This window comes from Haliotis rubra, unplaced genomic scaffold (assembly GCF_003918875.1).
Source record: "Haliotis rubra isolate DU_JTF1 unplaced genomic scaffold, ASM391887v1 Scf602, whole genome shotgun sequence".
Taxonomy (NCBI): domain Eukaryota; kingdom Metazoa; phylum Mollusca; class Gastropoda; order Lepetellida; family Haliotidae; genus Haliotis; species Haliotis rubra.
Window position 1 is genome coordinate 508,827 of NW_025767305.1, and position 20,594 is coordinate 529,420.

Genomic DNA, 20,594 nt, shown 5'->3' on the forward strand with positions numbered 1-20,594 from the left:
GGGAAGAAGCTGGTGATCTGACAAGGTGTATGTAGCACTCGGGTGAGAATAGGTCCTCAGTAACCTGTGTCTAAATTGGGAAGAAGCTGGTGATCTGACAAGGTGTATGTAGCACCCGGGTGACAATAGGTCCTCAGTAACGTGTGCCTAAATTGGGAAGAATCTGGTGATCTGACAAGGTGTATGTAGCACCCGGGTGAGAATAGGTCCTCAGTAACCTGTGTCTAAATTGGGAAGAAGCTGGTGATCTGACAAGGTGTATGTAGCACCCGGGTGACAATAGGTCCTCAGTCACGTGTGCCTAAATTGGGAAGAAGCTGGTGATCTGACAAGGTGTATGTAGCACTCGGTGCGAATAGGTCCTCAGTAACCTGTGCCTAAATTGGGAAGAAGCTGGTGATCTGACAAGGTGTATGTAGCACTCGGGTGAGAATATGTCCTCAGTAGCCTGTGTCTAAATTGGTAAGAAGCTGGGGGTCTGACAAGCTGTATGAAGCACTCGGTGCGAATAGGTCCCCAGTAACCTGTGCCTAAATTGGGAAGAATCTGGTGTTCTGACATGGTGTATGTAGCACCCGGGTGACAATAGGTCCTCAGTCACGTGTGCCTAAATTGGGAAGAAGCTGGTGATCTGAGAAGGTGTATGTAGCACCCGGTGCGAATAGGTCCCCAGTAACGTGTGCCTAAATTGGGAAGAAGCTGGTGATCTGACAAGGTGTATGTAGCATTCGGGTGAGAATATGTCCTCAGTAGCCTGTGTCTAAATTGGTAAGAAGCTGGGGGTCTGACAAGCTGTATGAAGCACTCGGTGCGAATAGGTCCTCAGTAACATTGCCTAAATTGGGAAGAAGCTGGTGTTCTGACAAGGTGTATGTAGCACCCGGGTGAAAATAGGTCCTCAGTCACCTGTGCCTAAATTGGGAAGAAGCTGGTGATCTGACAAGGTGTATGTAGCACCCGGGTGAGAATAGGTCCTCAGTAACCTGTGCCTAAATTGGGAAGAATCTGGTGATCTGACATGGTGTATGTAGCACCCGGTGCGAATAGGTCCCCAGTAACGTGTGCCCTAAATTGGGAAGAATCTGGTGATCTGACAAGGTGTATGTAGCACTCGAGGTGCGAACAGGGCCTCAGTAACCTGTGCCTAAATTGGGAAGAAGCTGGTGATCTGACAAGGTGTATGTAGCACCCGGTGCGAATAGGTCCTCAGTAACGTGTGCCTAAATTGGGAAGAAGCTGGTGATCTGACAAGGTGTATGTAGCACTCGGTGCGAATAGGTCCTCAGTAACCTGTGCCTAAATTGGGAAGAAGCTGGTGTTCTGACAAGGTGTATGTAGCACCCGGTGCGAATAGGTCCTCAGTAACCTGTGCCTAAATTGGGAAGAAGCTGGTGATCTGACAAGGTGTATGTAGCACTCGGGTGAGAATAAGTCCTCAGTAACCTGTGCCTAAATTGGGAAGAATCTGGTGTTCTGACAAGGTGTATGTAGCACTCGGTGCGAATATGTCCTCAGTAACCTGTGCCTAAATTGGGAAGAATCTGGTGTTCTGACAAGGTGTATGTAGCACTCGGTGCGAATAGGTCCTCAGTAACCTGTGCCTCAATTGGGAAGAATCTGGTGATCTGACAAGGTGTATGTAGCACCCGGGAGACAATAGGTCCTCAGTCACGTGTGCCTAAATTGGGAAGAAGCTGGTGTTCTGACAAGGTGTATGTAGCACCCGGGTGACAATAGGTCCCCAGTAACCTGTGCCTAAATTGGGAAGAATCTGGTGTTCTGACATGGTGTATGTAGCACCCAGGTGACAATAGGTCCCCAGTAACCTGTGCCTAAATTGGGAAGAATCTGGTGTTCTGACATGGTGTATGTAGCACCCGGGAGACAATAGGTCCTCAGTCACGTGTGCCTAAATTGGGAAGAAGCTGGTGATCTGACAAGGTGTATGTAGCACCCGGGTGACAATAGGTCCTCAGTAACCTGTGCCTAAATTGGGAAGAAGCTGGTGATCTGACAAGGTGTATGTAGCACTCGGTGCGAATAGGTCCTCAGTAACGTGTGCCTAAATTGGGAAGAAGCTGGTGATCTGACAAGGTGTATGTAGCACTCGGGTGAGAATATGTCCTCAGTAGCCTGTGTCTAAATTGGTAAGAAGCTGGTGGTCTGACAAGCTGTATGTAGCACTCGGTGCGAATAGGTCCTCAGTAACATTTGCCTAAATTGGGAAGAAGCTGGTGTTCTGACAAGGTGTATGTAGCACCCGGGTGAGAATAGGTCCTCAGTAACCTGTGCCTAAATTGGGAAGAAGCTGGTGATCTGACAAGGTGTATGTAGCACTCGGGTGACAATAGGTCCTCAGTAACCTGTGCCTAAATTGGGAAGAAGCTGGTGATCTGACAAGGTGTATGTAGCACTCGGTGCGAATAGGTCCCCAGTAACGTGTGCCTAAATTGGGAAGAATCTGGTGATCTGACAAGGTGTATGTAGCACTCGGTGCGAACAGGGCCCTCAGTAACCTGTGCCCTAAATTGGGAAGAAGCTGGTGATCTGACAAGGTGTATGTAGCACCCGGTGCGAATAGGTCCTCAGTAACGTGTGCCTAAATTGGGAAGAATCTGGTGATCTGACAAAGGTGTTTGTAGCACTCGGTGCGAATAGGGCCCCTCAGTAACCTGTGCCTAAATTGGGAAGAATCTGGTGTTCTGACAAGGTGTATGTAGCACCCGGTGCGAATAGGTCCCCAGTAACGTGTGCCCCTAAATTGGGAAAAATCTGGTGATCTGACAAGGTGTATGTAGCACTCGGGTGAGAATAAGTCCTCAGTAACCTGTGCCTAAATTGGGAAGAATCTGGTGTTCTGACAAGGTGTATGTAGCAGTCGGTGCGAATAGGTCCTCAGTCACGTGCCTAAATTGGGAAGAAGCTGGTGATCTGACATGGTGTATGTAGCACCCGGGTGAGAATATGTCCTCAGTCACGTGTGCCTAAATTGGGAAGAATCTGGTGTTCTGACAAGGTGTATGTAGCAGTCGGTGCGAATAGGTCCTCAGTAACCTGTGCCTCAATTGGGAAGAATCTGGTGATCTGACAAGGTGTATGTAGCACCCGGGAGACAATAGGTCCTCAGTCACGTGTGCCTAAATTGGGAAGAAGCTGGTGTTCTGACAAGGTGTATGTAGCACCCGGGTGACAATAGGTCCCCAGTAACCTGTGCCTAAATTGGGAAGAATCTGGTGTTCTGACATGGTGTATGTAGCACCCGGGTGACAATAGGGTCCCCAGTAACCTGTGCCTAAATTGGGAAGAATCTGGTGTTCTGACATGGTGTATGTAGCACCCGGGAGACAATAGGTCCTCAGTCACGTGTGCCTAAATTGGGAAGAAGCTGGTGATCTGACAAGGTGTATGTAGCAGTCGGTGCGAATAGGTCCTCAGTCACGTGTGCCTAAATTGGGAAGAATCTGGTGATCTGACAAGGTGTATGTAGCACTCGGGTGAGAATATGTCCCTCAGTAGCCTGTGCCTCAATTGGGAAGAATCTGGTGATCTGACATGGTGTATGTAGCACCCGGGTGACAATAGGTCCTCAGTAACCTGTGCCTCAATTGGTAAGAAGCTGGTGATCTGACAAGGTGTATGTAGCACTCGGGTGAGAATAGGTCCTCAGTAACCTGTGCCTAAATTGGGAAGAAGCTGGTGATCTGACAAGGTGTATGTAGCACCCGGGTGACAATAGGTCCTCAGTAACCTGTGCCTAAATTGGGAAGAAGCTGGTGATCTGACAAGGTGTATGTAGCACCCGGGTGAGAATAGGTCCTCAGTAACCTGTGCCTAAATTGGGAAGAATCTGGTGATCTGACAAGGTGTATGTAGCACCCGGGTGACAATAGGTCCTCAGTAACCTGTGCCTCAATTGGGAAGAATCTGGTGATCTGACATGGTGTATGTAGCACCCGGGTGACAATAGGTCCTCAGTAACCTGTGCCTCAATTGGGAAGAATCTGGTGATCTGACAAGGTGTATGTAGCACCCGGGTGACAATAGGTCCTCAGTAACATGTGCCTAAATTGGGAAGAATCTGGTGTTCTGACATGGTGTATGTAGCACCCGGGGAGACAATAGGTCCTCAGTCACGTGTGCCTAAATTGGGAAGAAGCTGGTGATCTGACAAGGTGTATGTAGCAGTCGGTGCGAATAGGTCCTCAGTCACGTGTGCCTAAATTGGGAAGAATCTGGTGATCTGACAAGGTGTATGTAGCACTCGGGTGAGAATATGTCCTCAGTAGCCTGTGCCTCAATTGGGAAGAATCTGGTGATCTGACATGGTGTATGTAGCACCCGGGTGACAATAGGTCCTCAGTAACCTGTGCCTCAATTGGTAAGAAGCTGGTGATCTGACAAGGTGTATGTAGCACTCGGGTGAGAATATGTCCTCAGTAGCCTGTGCCTAAATTGGGAAGAAGCTGGTGATCTGACAAGGTGTATGTAGCACCCGGGTGAAAATAGGTCCTCAGTCACCTGTGCCTAAATTGGGAAGAAGCTGGTGATCTGACAAGGTGTATGTAGCACCCGGGTGACAATAGGTCCTCAGTCACCTGTGCCTAAATTGGGAAGAAGCTGGTGATCTGACAAGGTGTATGTAGCACCCGGGTGACAATAGGTCCTCAGTAACCTGTGCCTCAATTGGGAAGAATCTGGTGATCTGACATGGTGTATGTAGCACCCGGGTGACAATAGGTCCTCAGTAACCTGTGCCTCAATTGGGAAGAATCTGGTGATCTGACAAGGTGTATGTAGCACCCGGGTGACAATAGGTCCTCAGTCACGTGTGCCTAAATTGGGAAGAAGCTGGTGATCTGACAAGGTGTATGTAGCACTCCGTGAGAATAGGTCCTCAGTCACGTGTGCCTAAATTGGGAAGAAGCTGGTGGTACACCAACGGCGTATTTTGGTTATTGTAGTTAAAATCTAGGCTAATCTTGCATCAAACACAAAACAAACAATCACACGCGTCAACAGAATTGTGAGTTCCGCTCACATACATTTGGCTTCCTCTTTTTGTTCTTTCCTCCCGCCAGGAGACCATTGCTTCTTAGCCAAAATAAAAAATTGTATTGTTGTTTTGTTGATGTTAGTAAAGCTTTTGATACTGTGTGGCGCTCCGGTTTATGTAGCAAGATGGTCATACGTAACATGTACAAATGTATTAAGTCATGTGTCTCATACAATGGTAATACCAGTGATTATGATCATTGTTGTTCTGGTGTTAGACAAGGCGAAAATCTCTCCACGTTTATCTTTGCATTGTACCTAAATGATCTGGAAAAGTATTTTATTAACCAATAATTTTAATGGCCTTGAACATTTAAATATGATATCATGATATCAGTATCTATTTAAAAACTTCTCTTGTTACTCTATGCAGATGACATAGTTTTATTCGCAGAAAGCCCTACTGATCTAAGCAAATCTTTATTTTTAGTTGATGAGTATTGTAAAAAATGGAAATTAACTGTAAATGTCTCTAAAACAAAAATATTTATTTTTGGAAGGAGGCCTGATAAAAAACACCATGTGTTCAAGTTACAACAGCAAAATATTGAATTGGTCTCAGAATATGTATATCTTGGTATTTTATTTACTCGCACGGGTAGATTTTGTAAAGCTCAAATGAGAATTGTCGAGCAAGCCTCAAGAGCAATGTACGCTGTTTTTAGAAAATTACGTTTGTTAGACATTTCCATTGACTGTCAACTTAAACTCTTCGATAACCTTGTGCAGCCGATTTTGTTATACCTCTCAGATGTCTGGGGCTTCGAGAAGAGTACTATTTTAGAAAGGGTTCATTTAAACCTTTGTAAATATATATTAACAGTTAAGCAATAAACACCAGATTATAAATTTATGATATATAGTGAATTGGTAAGATATCCAACAGACATACTTATAAAGGTTAGAATCATTTCATATTGGTGCAAACTAATTTCATCAACTGGCGCTAGTATTTTATATAGGATCATGTTTACAATGAAAACGAATGACCCAAACATATATTTACCTCTTATCAATGTAGATAAAACCATTTTGGAATGTTCTGGCTTAAACTATGTATGGATATCTCAAACTTGTACAAGTAAGATTTGGCTTAAAAGTAACCTTGAGGCTATATTATGTAGCCAGTTTTATCTACACTGGAACGAATGTAAATCAAAATCTTCTAAAGGCCATTATTATAATGTGTTTAAGTTATCTCCATACCTATAAAGTTATTTATTCCACTTGCCATTAAATGTACGCATTTGGCTTACCTATATTAGAACTTGTAACCATAAACTTTCAATAGAAACAGGTAGATGGTATAATATTAGTAAGAAGATAGAGTATGTACATTATGTCAGAATACAATGGGAGATGAATTTCACTTCATGTTATATTGTCCAAATTTAAGAAAAGTAAGAAATTCATTTCTACCAAACTATTACTGTAATTATCCATCATTAGATAAATTTATATCCCTCATGTCTTGTACGCGTAAAGCACTACTGTTGAAAATAAGCAATTATGTAAAATCCGGTCTACGTATGCTCCCACAAACAAATCTGTACATTTGTATTTTGTCTCTATGTGACTACATGTATTGTGATCTTCATGAGAATAAACCATTCGTTCATTATGACTATTTTGCCAACATTTGTTTTAAAGTACCTCTGATGTAGCTATGAGATAACTCGTAGTAGCACATTCTGTTACATTGATACTCGTGGTAGGCAGTCAACGTGTTAAAATAGCATTTCTATCACTATTGCTCACTCAGTTACCGGTGCATGAAAATCTCACAAACTGTAAACATTCTGATGGCATTGTCATGGTTGCAACTACTTGAGGCCAAGATTTATGTTCTTTTTCATAATAATTACATACATATGTATCTGTAGCCAACTATTAATGTCAACAATACACCCTCTGATACGACTATCAGTGTTTGTGTCTTTTGACATTAGTTCATTGTTGCAATATTTATGACTCTTGTCATTTCATACAGTCGGTTATATTTCTCAATAACAGGCAGTTGAAATTTCAAACAACCCATGGTTCCATTGTTCAACTATTTTCCAGGTTATGTCCATGAAATTATTGGGCGGGGAACATCAAATGCACAGCATTCATATCTCCCCAATGTACTGCATTCATATCTCCCTAAGTACTGGTAGTCACCTACTCACTAACATAAAATAGCGAAACAAAACAATGGTGAAAATGACTGGGCTACTTTTAGATCATTAAGAAATCAAGTGACTTCTGCAGTTAGAAAAGCCAAGAAAGATTATACAACAAAATTAGACACTCAAATAAACAATAATCATAGCACTAAACTATGGTGGCGTTTAGTTAAAAACTATATGAACAGAAAATCTGAAAGTACCTCCTTTCCTCCTATTTCCCACAATAACGAAGTCTATCAAGAACCAGAATCAATAGCAAACGTTTTAAATAATTACTTTATTGACCAGGCATCAATCGCTGACCCTAATAAGGATCTTCCAAATATGACCTTAAACAATAATAGTAAATATATGAGGAATTTATATCTTACAAAGCAGGATGTTGAAGATGTTCTATCATCGTTAAACACTACCAAAGCGAGTGGACCAGATGGTATTGGAAACCGCTTCCTACGTTTGGTATCCCCCTCCGTCACTAGCATTAACTACCTCTTTAACAAGTCACTTCAAACATCAGTTTTCCCAGACATATGGAAAGAATCATCAGTCATACCAATCGACAAGAAAGGTAATATTAACGACTGTTCGAACTGTAGACCCGTTGCCTTAACATCTTGTGTATCTAAGGTCTTTGAAAAATGTATATTTAAATATGTCTTTAACTTCATGAGAGATAACAATTGCCTCTCAAATTTACAATCTGGATTCATGCCAGGAGATTCAACAGCTTACAAACTCACGCATTTGTATAATTTTATTGCTAAAACTATAGACAACGGAAAAGAAGTAAGAGCTGTATTCTGCGATATAAGCAAGGCATTTGATAAAGTTTGGCACAAAGGGATTATCCATAAACTAAAATCATGTGGGATAGATGGGAAGTTATTGAAATGGTTTGGAGGTGAGGTGAGGTGAAATTGGGTTTAACGTCGTGCTTGGGAATATTTCGCTCATATAACGACGTGCATGCGTGTGTATGTGTATGTGCGGCTGCTTGTACTAGCCCAGACTGAAGCTCGTTTTATAGTGCTAGCCCACTGAGATATCATGCCGCAGTGAAGCATGAATACCCCACTCAGACACATTATACTGACTCCGAGTCGACCAGTCCTTGTTGTAGCCATTAATGCCGAGAGCCAAGCAGGGACCAACAAGTACATATTTTAACGTCTTTTGGTATGACGCGGTCGGGGATCGAACCCGCGACCTTCCGCTCTCCCGGGCGGACGCTCTAACCACTACACCACGGAGGCGGTCGAAATGGTTTGGAAGTTATTTGCAAAATAGAATGCAAAGAGTAGTTATCCAAGGTTACAAATCAGAATTAAAACCGATAATAGCCGGAGTGCCCCAAGGATCAGTCCTTGGACCTCTTTTATTCTTAATATACATAAACGACATAGTAATATACGCCTTTTCGCAGACGACACATCACTCTGTGTAATAATCGACGACCCCCATACGAGTGCATTTATTCTTAACTCAGATTTAGACAGAATATCTAAATGGGCGGAAACCTGGCAAGTAAAATTTAATCCAAACAAAACTGAAACTATCCAGTTTTCACACAAAACGAAACCTTCTACGAAACCTCCCCTCTAGATGAATGGTACCCCTATAAATGAAGTGCAGACTCATAAACACCTAGGCATTATTTTTCAGGAAAACCTCCTCTGGCATTCCCACATTAATGAAATGATAAGGAAAATTAGCCCTATGATTAACTGCCTTCGTAGTTTTAAATATAGACTATCACGCAAAACTCTCGAAACAATGTATAAATCCTTTATCTTACCTCTGTTTGACTATTGCTGTCATCTCTGGGACAATTGTACAAAGGAACAGTCCTTGCCACTAGAAAACCTTCACTTAGATGCCTTACGCACAATATGCGGTGCAGTTAGAGGTACAAGCCATGCGAAACTATATCATGAGACAAACCTGACTTCCTTATCGAAACGGAGAGAAACTTCTAAATTAACATTATTTTACAAAATGGTAAACCATATGGTTCCTGACTATCTTTGTGATCTTGCTCCAGGGAATGTTTCTGATAACAGTAACTACAATCTTAGGAATAATGAAAATTATCAGACTATAAGATGCAAATCTACTAATTATGCCAAATCGTTTTTGCCCGATACAATTAAACTGTGGAATGACCTACCTACAAATGCTACAAACGCTTCCTCTGTTGGACAGTTTAAGAATTCAATCACACCACAAGATAATACCGACACAATGTTCGATTTAAATTTTGGTAGTCGATTTTGTCAAATAATACACTGCCGCCTTAGATTGGGATGCAGTGACTTAAACAGTGATAAGTATAATCGTTTCATTTCTGATAATGCTTCTTGTTCCTGCTCACAAGATTATGAGGATGTATTCCACTATTTTTTCATGTGTCCTAAATATAATATCATTCGATACGAATCGTATTTCTATGTGAAAGGTTTCTCCCTGCGGGATGTGCTAAGTGGCAATAACTCAGTATCTCATCAGACGAATATGGATATTCTACGGTCAGTCCATCAATTCATTATTACATCAAAACGTTTTGATTCATAAAGTTTTGTAGCTTCTCTTATTTTTTATTTGTATCAACTGGCCACGAAACAAAACCAAGATAAATTGTTGATATCCATGATTGTTATTATTCAAAGATAACTTGATATAACCACTATAAATATGTACAACATTATGCACAAATGTGAACCTTCACATGTATCATGGAGCGGCATTAATATAAGCCATTTAGGCTTGTTTGCCAATCCTTTTCTTTCTTCTTGAATAGAATAAAATATGTTTAAACCACAAAGCCTCACCCCCAACACAGTTAACGAGCTTAGCAGCAGTAAATCCAGTTACAGGGGAGTGAGTACAGCTAACAGAACAGCCAGGAGAGGGGCTCGAGGTACTAATTAATGGCATGTAAAATGGCATGTAACATGATGCCCATTAATTGTATAGTGCAATTAATTTATACCTTTTTTGGTTATTTGTCGGTTTTAAACCGTACACCTTTACAATAATGAAGCAACAGACTTATGGGTAACAACTTCTTGTTTATTGCATAAAGCGATTTTTCGGTGCAGATTCTTACAACGTTATTAAGCTAAATGTGACTACAACCAAGTGATGAGAAGTATGTATGTGTACATAATATGTTGTGACAAACATCAGATTAACATCAACTCCAGCATTTACATGATTACAAGAGGCACAAAAAGGAGGCGGGATTAAGTAGACAAACTGGCTGACTGACTGAGTTCTGGTTTTACGCCGCTTTTAGCAATATTCCAGCAACATCACGGCGGGGGACACCAGAAATGGGCTTCACACGTTGTACCCATGTGGGGATTCGACCACTAGGGTCCTCGGCGTGACGAGCCAATGATTCACCCATGTGGGGATTCGACCACTAGGCTACCCCACCGCCCCAAGTAGACAAACGGTAAAACAACAAGTTGATAGGCTGATGAGAGGTAAAATCTACTACACACCATCGGCCAATGAAGGGTTAATATATAACTAGCTGCAGACTTATAAATGCACGCTGTGGAGAACTGTCCATATTTTTTATAACACGTGTTAAGATTTTGAAAAGGGGTAACATGATCTGCCGCTAAAGCGTTATGATCGGGAATTGCGTTTGATGTTGTTTGTTTGGTTAACGCCGCGCCGCAATATTCCAGCTATACGGAGGCGATCTGTAAAAACACGAGTCTGGACCAAACAATCCAGTGATCAGCATCATGAGCATCGATCTACGCAATTGGGATATGATGACATGTGTCAACCAAGTCATCGAGCCTGACCACCCGATCCCGTTAGTCGCCTCTTACGACAAGCATGGGTTACTGAAGACCAAATCTAACCCTGTAATTACGTTTGAGTGAGTGAGTGAGTGGGTATGGTTTTACGCCGCTTTTAGCAACATTCCAGCAATATCACGTCGGGGGACACCAGAAATGGATTTCACGCATTGTACCCATTCGAACCCGGGCCTTCGTTGTGACGAGCAACGTTTTAATCACTAGGTTACTCCATCGCCTCTAATTAGGTTTGAGGTAATGTCCGGGGCCTCAGCAATAACCCCACCTAATTGATTTCACATAGATTTTAGCTGACAATCCCCAGCGTCTATCATAGTGGTTACATCATAAGTATGATGAGCAGCCATTAATTACACCCTAAATCCATAACTTGCAGCTCTCAAAAATGTAGCGAAATATTTATTTCATGAATTCACATCAATAGATCTAGAAAAACGCTGTCGTGGTACTCCAGGAAAAATATTTCAGAATATTTCAAGTATAAAATATGAAATAATTAAATTAAATATCCATTCAGGTGTTATGTTATTGATATAAACGAATGTCTGGTTGAGATTTAATTACCCACAATGCCTTGAGGCTCTTCTGGTTTGTCCAGGGTGAGGCAGGAAGTGAGCAGTGATTGATGAGTTCCCATACAGCGCATGCGTATAACTATCTCTGAACTCCTTCACTCGTTCCATTTTCCAATTTTCTGGATATTCAGAAACTAACACGAGAAGGTAAGGCTTTGTTTCAATACATATTGTGACTCTCATTTTAATGATTAGTAAAATCTGTTGATTAAGAAAATGTTCATCGCTGGCTTGTGTGAACATTTTTTTTTAAATGTGTCTCATTTTTATTATATGGTTGATTGCTTATTGAAGTAAAAATATCAGTTGCCTCAAATGTATGTATGTATGTATGTATGTATGTATGTATGTATGTATGTATGTATGTATGTATGTATGTATGTATGTATGTATGTATGTATGTATGTATGTATGTATGTATGTATGTATGTATGTTTGTTTGTTGGAAGTGTTCGTGAAAATCTGTCAACAAATATTGATATAACTAAGTATATTAAACATAAATATAAGCATACAGTTTTTATATATTCAAGCCGTTTACCCAACATGTGTGACGTCATAATATGTGTTTATGGTGTGTTATCTGTCACGGAAACCTTTGCACAGATTTAAGTATCTACATTGTTAGGATTAAGTATCTTCCTTAAGCCAGTCTTCGCGGACTAACAGGTTCAAAACTCCTTGTGAATACGTGAATTTATGTTTAACCTATTATCTACACAACTGAACATGTTCATTTATATATAAAATAATATTAATGTTTCAAATTAAATTTTCTATATCTGCTATTTGCAGTTCATGTGTCGCAGTGAGAAATATGTTTAGATTGTCGCCCTGTCCGTTAATTAAAGTCATGCAGCCGTTGCTGCTTGCGGTGATAAAACTGTCATAGAGATTAGCCCAAGGCAGGTGATGTGTGTACACACGTGGAAATACCTGTGTCACCGACATGCATGTGGTATTCAAACATTTTCTTTTAATATTAAATATTATTCGCAGATTAATGTGAAAGGCAAATTAAAATAGACATTTCACTTGTATGGCCCCATGTGAATATTGTCGATGAAAGTGATCTAGAGGAATGTTAATGGGCTATTGGCTTTGAATTAATTCTGTGAAAGAAGTTAAGATTGTACATTGTATATGTATAATGTTTCATCTTGAATAAACTGATTGTTCTCTCAAATCCCCACAAGCCGAAATGTTGAGATCATTCTTATATTACTGTGCTTTTCGACAGGAAATGTGCCCATAAAACGTGTGTTTTTTTGTATATGACATTTGGTATGTGTATAAACTAAAGTGTTTTAATAAAAATGGATGGGGGAGAGGAGAGTGGGAAGGTGTTCGCTTGTCACACCGACGGTCGGTGTTCAATTCCCATCATGGGTAACATACGTGAAGCCCAGAGTTACCTGGTGTTGTTACCGAGATGTTGTGTAAAACAACAGTCGCTCACTTAGTCTATATGGTGACACTTTCCTGCGCTATTATACCTAAATAATAATACCTAAATAATGATACCTAAGTAATGATACCTAAATAATGATAGGTGTGGAAAAGCAACAGCAATAACTACGGATATAACGAAATATCGATTTTAACGAACTCAGGTCAATCCCGTACTACTATGATTAACGGTTTCGTTGACATGGATTGTAAAATCTCGGCTATAACAACTGACTAAAAAGAACAACAATCTTCTGCCATTGATATCTAGACAATCAGATGTATTGAAGAACAGTATTCTATACGGATAAACACCCTGCCCCCTTTCATGAAATAGCATATCATATCGCCAATTTAACCGCATAATGAATTAACTTTCATAAGCGGGAAAATTGTTGTGCTAAGTTGGAAATGGGAATAAGGACCACTGTTCCACGCAAAAGATATGGCACTGAAAGGGTAAAGGGTATTTGTCAGCATAAAAAAATAAACTTGAAAAACAAAGCTTTTGACTCAGGTATGGTTTGAACTACGGGAGAGTTCAGTAGTCTGAGCGTACAATTAAAATATTGCTCTGAAATAAGTCTGTCAGTTAATGTTGTTTTACGACGCAGCAAGCAACATTTGCGTTGCACATACATTGTGTATCTCCCGTTGGAACACACACATATATAAAAAGAATTAACCATTTAGTGAGTGAGTGAGTGAGTTTGGTTTTACGCCACTTTTAGCAATATTCCAGCAATATCACGGCGGGGGACACCAGAAATGGGCTTAACACATTGTACCCAGAACCATTTATGAAATCGTTATGCTTACTTGTATGTAGCCTCCCTAGGGTCAAATCTTAACCCCATTTCCTGTTTAGGAACCGATCAACGATGGCCTGGATGAAGCTCTTCTACCTGTCTCTGGCCGTCACAGCCGCTGTTCTCCTCGTCAACGCAGCCGCAGCTGACGACGAGGAAGATGCCAGACCGGGTAAGCATACACATAATTGTTAACCGGTTTGTGTGTATGTTTATCGTCGCTTTCGCCTGAAGTGGGAGGATCTGGAAATGTTTGTTGTTTTACGCCGCACTCATCAATATTCCACGATAATGAAAATAACCGAGTCGGACGCAGACAAATTAGTGATTGATATTATGATCAAATATCAACGCCGTTGGGTCTCGCTGACACGCTATACAGTTAATAGTGAGTGAGCATGGTTTTACGCCGCTTTTAGCAATATTCCAGCAATATCACGGCGGGGGACACCAGAAATTGGCTTCACACATTGTACCCATGTAGGGATTCGAACCGGGGTCTTCAGCGTGACGAGCGTGACGAGCGAACGCTTTAACCATTAGGCTACCCCACCGCCCCTCAATTTATGAGGAGTAAGCTTTAAGGCTATGGTAATAGCACAAAGTATATTATTGTTTAATTCCTCATTTACCATCAAATAACCTCGACGAGCAATGGAGAAAGGTTCTTTTCTGTGATGTGGTCAACTTTGTAAAATAAATACTGTCTTCCACAAAACTGGATGCAGAAAGCAGGCAGATTTTAGTTTCAGTATGACCATTTGTGTAATATACTGTTTTCCTCCGAACTATGGTCACATAATACAGGCATATTATTGTCTCTCAACTTGAACGCGAATAAGATGTATTGTTCAGAGAACAGAACTGTATTCACAGAATACATTCACATCTGTCTCCGCTCAACCATCGCTATAAAAAACTGTTTTCCACAGAACAATATTCAAACTATATTCACACAATACTTTCATATTTCAGTCACCGTTAACGGAGTGACAATGTCCACAAAGCGTTCGTAGCACCATACCAATCGTACGCCTGTGGTAGAGTTACGATGAGTCGTAGTGCTACGAAAGCTTTGTGGATCGCGACCATGTTTTCCTGTCTGCACAATTTACAATTCCGCTCGACCAGTAGCGTACAATACTATTTTCCACAGAACTGTGCAACCAGTACCGCCAGAACGTGACGACCAGACCAAACAACAGACCTAAGAGATTCCAGAGAAGAAACAATACCTTCGAGATTATCTCCGTCCACAACGTCTGGAGAGACCCTGACACCGTCTACTGGTGCGACTTCAGTGTGAGTAAATCTTTCGTTTTCTCGAACTTTGCCTTAATATTTAGGGGCAGATAAACAGACCAGGCAGCACTTCAAATACTTCGGGGAGTCTTACTGTAAGGATAGGTTTGCCAGCACTGTTACCCCAAGTTGATAAACGTCTGAGACCTGCGTTGTCTCTGCTGATAGGCTGATAGGCTGGTGATATAACTTAAACACTGAAATCATCTACTCGCTTTGAGGACAGACAACCAACAGCAATTGTTGATGATAGAACAGGTCTCAATGTAGCAAACTGCTCCAGGCTGCAGATTGGATTCATTCATTCGTTCGCTCGTTCGTTCGTTCGTTCGTTCGTTCGTTCATTCATTCTTTCGTTCCTTCGACCGTTCATTCGTTCGGTTTCCCCAATATTCGGATATACTGGTCATGACAGCATACGTGGCTCTTTGCAATTTCCAACAATACCATCACGGCCTGTGAATAATGGAGTTCATACGTTCAAGTGACCATGGTCACGTGACCTAGTGATCCTTGCTGTTCCCCTCCGGTTATAACTAGTCTGTCTAACAGTCCCTGAACTACATTATTTTCCCTACATCATAGCCCTCCCTGCAATACTAAAGCCCTAAATGAAGCAAGTCTAGATTTCGACAGGTTCTGAACTCTGGTTTCCCTGGGGCTCCTTTTAAATTTAAATGGGTTTATTTGTTACACTCAAAATTATATATATTCAGAGACTAAGCGTTAGTCTAGGCAATAACTACAGCTGACTGTTACAAACATGTACAGCTGACTCTTTTGACACGACTGCCAAACAATCTTGACGAACGGCGAGCAATTGAATCCATTGTTCATATTTCTAAACACCTCAAGGTCATTCATCTATGGCATCAAAATATATCTTGTGTTTCAACGAACTGTGACATTATGTACTTTAAACATAGCTTTGCCTGCCTAAAAAAGACCAAACAAACAAAAAACCGTTTGCTCTCGTTTACAATAACATCCATACATTGAGAATACAGGAGAATTTAATAACGTTTGATATTAACTCTGCACTTGCGAAACAGTCGACTTCATCTGTGACCTCTCCAAAACAGATGTCACAGAACACATCAATATGTCGTGTGATCATATCATGTGTAATAAACAGCTAGGCTGTAGACCTGGCGAAGCGAAACTACATCACATGAAGCTATTAATTGAGTCGCCTCTACAGTTGACACGGACAAAACCTTGTTGTAATTTATTCACCAAAAGATGTATAACACGAGTTAATGGAGTTAATAGCTTGGTGTATTTTGAAATAACGTATTTTCTCTCTTTTAACATTTGGCAACAAAGTTTGCGTACTGATTGTATAGTGTTTGTATAGGGCCCACGGATGTGAGGTGAGGTGAAATGGGTTTAACGTCGTGCTTGAGAATATTTCGCTCATATGACGACGTGCATGCGTGTGTATGTGTATGGTGCGGCTGCTTGTACTAGCCCAGACTGAAGCTGATTTTATAGTGCTAGCCCACTGAGATACCATGCCGCAGTGAAGCATGAATACCCCACTCAGACACAGTATACTGATTCCGAGCCGACCAGTCCTTGTACCCATTAATGCCGAGCGCCAGGCAGGGACCAACAAGTACCATATTTTAACGTATGACGCGGTCGGGGATCGAACCCGCGACCTTCCGCTCTCCAGGCGGACGCTCTAACCACTACACCACGGAGGCGGTCCCCACGTATGTGTTTACTGCAGCTACCTCGGTCCATATATGTCTGGAGTCTCCATATACGTCACACGTTGGTGCATCTTCACTCGAGACATCTTTGTCGACGTCACTAGCTTCTTGCGTGCTTGTATGTTCTGATGAGGTACCTATTTTGTTCTAAACAACGCCCTTTAGCGCTATCTATAGTTCTGTAACGTCACTAAATATTGACGTTACGTCAGGCCTGTACGGAGATATCAGTCTATTTGTAAAGTTTTCAGCTTAAGCAGTTTTCCACACGCCGCTCATCAAATTGACACTACGATGAACCCCCGTAAATTTGGATGAGTGAGCAAGTGAGTTGGGTTTTACACACTTTTAGCAATATACCAGCAATACCATGGCGGGGGACACCAGGAATGGGCTTCACACGTTGTACCCATTTTGGGAATCGAACCCGGGTCTTCGGTGTGACGAGCGAACGCTTTAACCTCTAGGCTACCCCACTGCCCTTGTTCAAGCAGTAACTGTCGGTAACCGAAAGTCGGTAGCGTCTCTTATATATAAATGCAATATCAGTACAATATGCTGCATATAAATACAATTATACTGCATATAAATACAATTGTAACTTGACTGGGTTTCAGCTTGATGAAGAGGACGGCATTAAACACTGGAGGCACTACGACTACAACGCCACCCACTGGTGGGTGGAGAAGGGGTGTTCTGGCACGTTCGTCGTCGAGGAGTGTAACACAAAGGACGTCAGAAACGCAGGGTACGTTGCCGTAGTGGGGACGTTTCGAAAGTGAATGAGAGGTCGTGACAACCACGTGGGTAAAATCCGTCAGCTAACAAGTATTTTACTACCGATGTGTGAGGTCGTGACAACCAACTTTACTGAGGTAAAATGCGTCAGCTAACAAGTATTTTACTTCCGATGTGCGAGGTCGTGACAACCAACTTTACTGAGGTAAAATGCGTCAGCTAACAAGTAGTTTACTACCGATGTGCGAGGTCGTGACAAACGACTCTACGTAATTAAATTACATTTGTGACGTCATTCCATTGTCTGTTGGCTCCATTACTTTTTAGGAATGGAGTTAATAGCTTGGTGTATTTTGAAATAACGTATTTTCTCTCTTTTAACATTAACATTAACTACCGTTTTCGAAATAAAACCTTCATTTTGTCATTTTGACATTTAATTTTGATTACAGAAATATTCCCAATACTTTGAATGTAATTTAAGTAGGGTAATATCCTTGTAACTCTCCATTCCTTAAAAATAATGGGCGTCGGCCGCTCCGGGGCCTAGGCTCCATTATTTTGACTGACTGACTGAGTTTGGTTTTACGCCGCTTTTAGCAATATTCCAGCAACATCACGGCGGGGGACACCAGAAATGGGCTTCACACATTGTCCATTATTTTGAAGGAATGGAGAGTTACTCGGACATTACCCTCTACGTAAAATGCGTCAGCTCACAAGTTTTTCACTACCGATACTGTTTTTTCAAACAGCGGGGTCGATAAAATAATAAGCTAAATACCAAAATAGTTTCTCCATCCCTTGAAAATATATTATTAGTATTTGTAGGAATTGATACGTTTTGGCGCAGCTTAAATGGTGTTCTTAGTGTTGTTTGACTCATTCATGAGGCCTGTCCATCACGTGACAACGGCCACACTAAACGGACAAAATAGTCACCGTCAAACTCATCTTCGAGTGACTTAGATATTTATATACGTATACGTATTTTTAGAAGTCCAAATCCCCCGATTCGCACGCAGTGCCAACAATGAAGGCAAGTCGGGTCTGTTTTTGCAAAGAGGCCATTTTGTATGGATAGCGTGTCCCGTGTCACGTGATTAGCAACAGATAGGATCGCGAGATCTCGCGTGCCTGGATATTTGCTTTTATTAATGAGTAAACAAAACGCGCCTACCCTGTCACCCACCATGGGCGTGAAGATACGGGTGTATTTGGGTATGTAAACACGAGTCGTTGTTGGGAAGAGCGTATGTTTACCTGTACCAGTACGCATGCGCGTTGACCATGACCGTGTAAACATTTTCACACCAGATTTCATTTACATGTTCTTAACATAGTGTTCTGTACAAATAATTGTCAAAATTAGCAGAAACCGGTCTCAACGACTTGGAGAACGAGTCTCATATGTAAACTGCATAGCTATAACATTAGGGGCATAGCAAATGCTTTGCAATGAAATTACACGAAATTCTGTGGGCATGCTATAGAAGTACGTACGTGAAAATGTACATATAAAATGTCTATAATGCATCCGGACAGGTCATATCACCTATTGCATGTTTTACCCGGGTTCGATTCCCCACATGGGTACAATGTGTGAAGCCCATTTCTGGTGTCCCCCGCTGTGATATTGCTGGAATATTGCTAAAAGCGGCGTAAAACTATACTCACTCTCTCACTGCGCATGGAGCAGTCCCATGCTGCGTGGAGTCCATATGAGTGGTCTGATTATTGTATAAACATACCTATACAATGTTTGTGATTTCACTACGGGTTCATCATCAATAACGAGGTTTAACATCGGGCTGCTTGACGCCTAGGGTTTAGAGAATCTCTACATTGCTGCTGTTATTTCCGGCGGTGGGGTAGCCAAGTGGTAAAAGCGTTCGCTCGTCACGCTGAAGACCCGGGATCGATTCCCCACATGGGTACATTTCCGGTGTTTCACGTCGCGATATTGCTGGAATATTGCTAAAAGCGGCGTAAAACCATACTCACTCACTGTTGTTATTTCAGATCTCCGGTACCCACCAGGAAATCCCCCATGCAAGGAACCCTCGCCGCTCCCAAACCTGTCACCAACTGGATGAACATGATGTCTCAAAGGCGATTTGACATGGGCACGTGGGATAGGGAAGGATTTAACATGTTCTAGGAGAACGCTAAGTGTATAAATAAAGAAGCTCGTCCTCTCGCAATAAAACTCACTTTGTTCAAAATGTATGCACAGCGGATGTGACGAACTCGAAGGGACCTCAAAACAGTTCGAAACATCCGAGGTTCGAATTATGTTGATTACGGCCAGCTGGGGATAAGCATAGGGTTCATCAAAGAGATCATTCTTACCACCATTTGTGACATCCGGGGTCCTATTTCTAAAAATATTTGAAGTATAAGTTATTATTTCAGAAGATCGCATATAATTGACAAGAGTACCTCTTTAAAGGTTCAGTGGTATTAATACAATACATCAGGGAATACCGAGTCTGTATCATTAGGGGTGAAACGGTACGCTACCACGGTGAGTCATTTTATGACTAGATAGAAATGACGGTACGAAAACCGAAAATACCGACATTTTGAATTGCATTACGGTATACCGAACCGAAGGCAAAACGCCGCGGTTCTACTGATACCGCGATATACCGTGTCATCCCTATTTATCATATACTTTCCATATTTTTAAATAAGGTTTCGGGTGTCTGTGACAGCCATAGTTTGGGATACTATACCATTAAGCTGAAACTAGAGATGTCCGAAACGAAGCAGAAGACATTTCAATGTCATATTACGAGCGTTACCTTGACTGTTTCAAACCTGTAATGGTTAAATACTTAAATTCAGCTTCTTTTCCATGTGTTTAGTTGTTCACACATTCCACCAATTTCAAAAATTCTTACAATCTGCGTTTCGTTCAATAAAATTATTAAAAGAT

At 41.5% G+C, this 20,594-nt stretch overlaps 1 protein-coding gene across 2 annotated transcripts in view; it reads left to right on the forward strand.

Annotated features, from left to right (window-relative positions):
- Positions 1–20,594, forward strand: part of LOC124255550 — a 45,598-nt gene extending 25,004 nt beyond the window's left edge. The window contains exons 1-5 of one of the 2 annotated variants that reach the window (XM_046689493.1): positions 11,657–11,784; positions 13,955–14,067; positions 15,052–15,197; positions 17,533–17,663; positions 19,676–20,594. In XM_046689493.1, coding sequence (XP_046545449.1) covers positions 13,968–14,067; positions 15,052–15,197; positions 17,533–17,663; positions 19,676–19,814 — 516 coding nt within the window. In that variant the 5' untranslated portion in view covers positions 11,657–11,784; positions 13,955–13,967 and the 3' untranslated portion in view covers positions 19,815–20,594. Of the gene's footprint in view, positions 1–11,656; positions 11,785–13,954; positions 14,068–15,051; positions 15,198–17,532; positions 17,664–19,675 lie in introns of those variants that run through there. The other variant, XM_046689492.1, reaches the window with a different exon arrangement.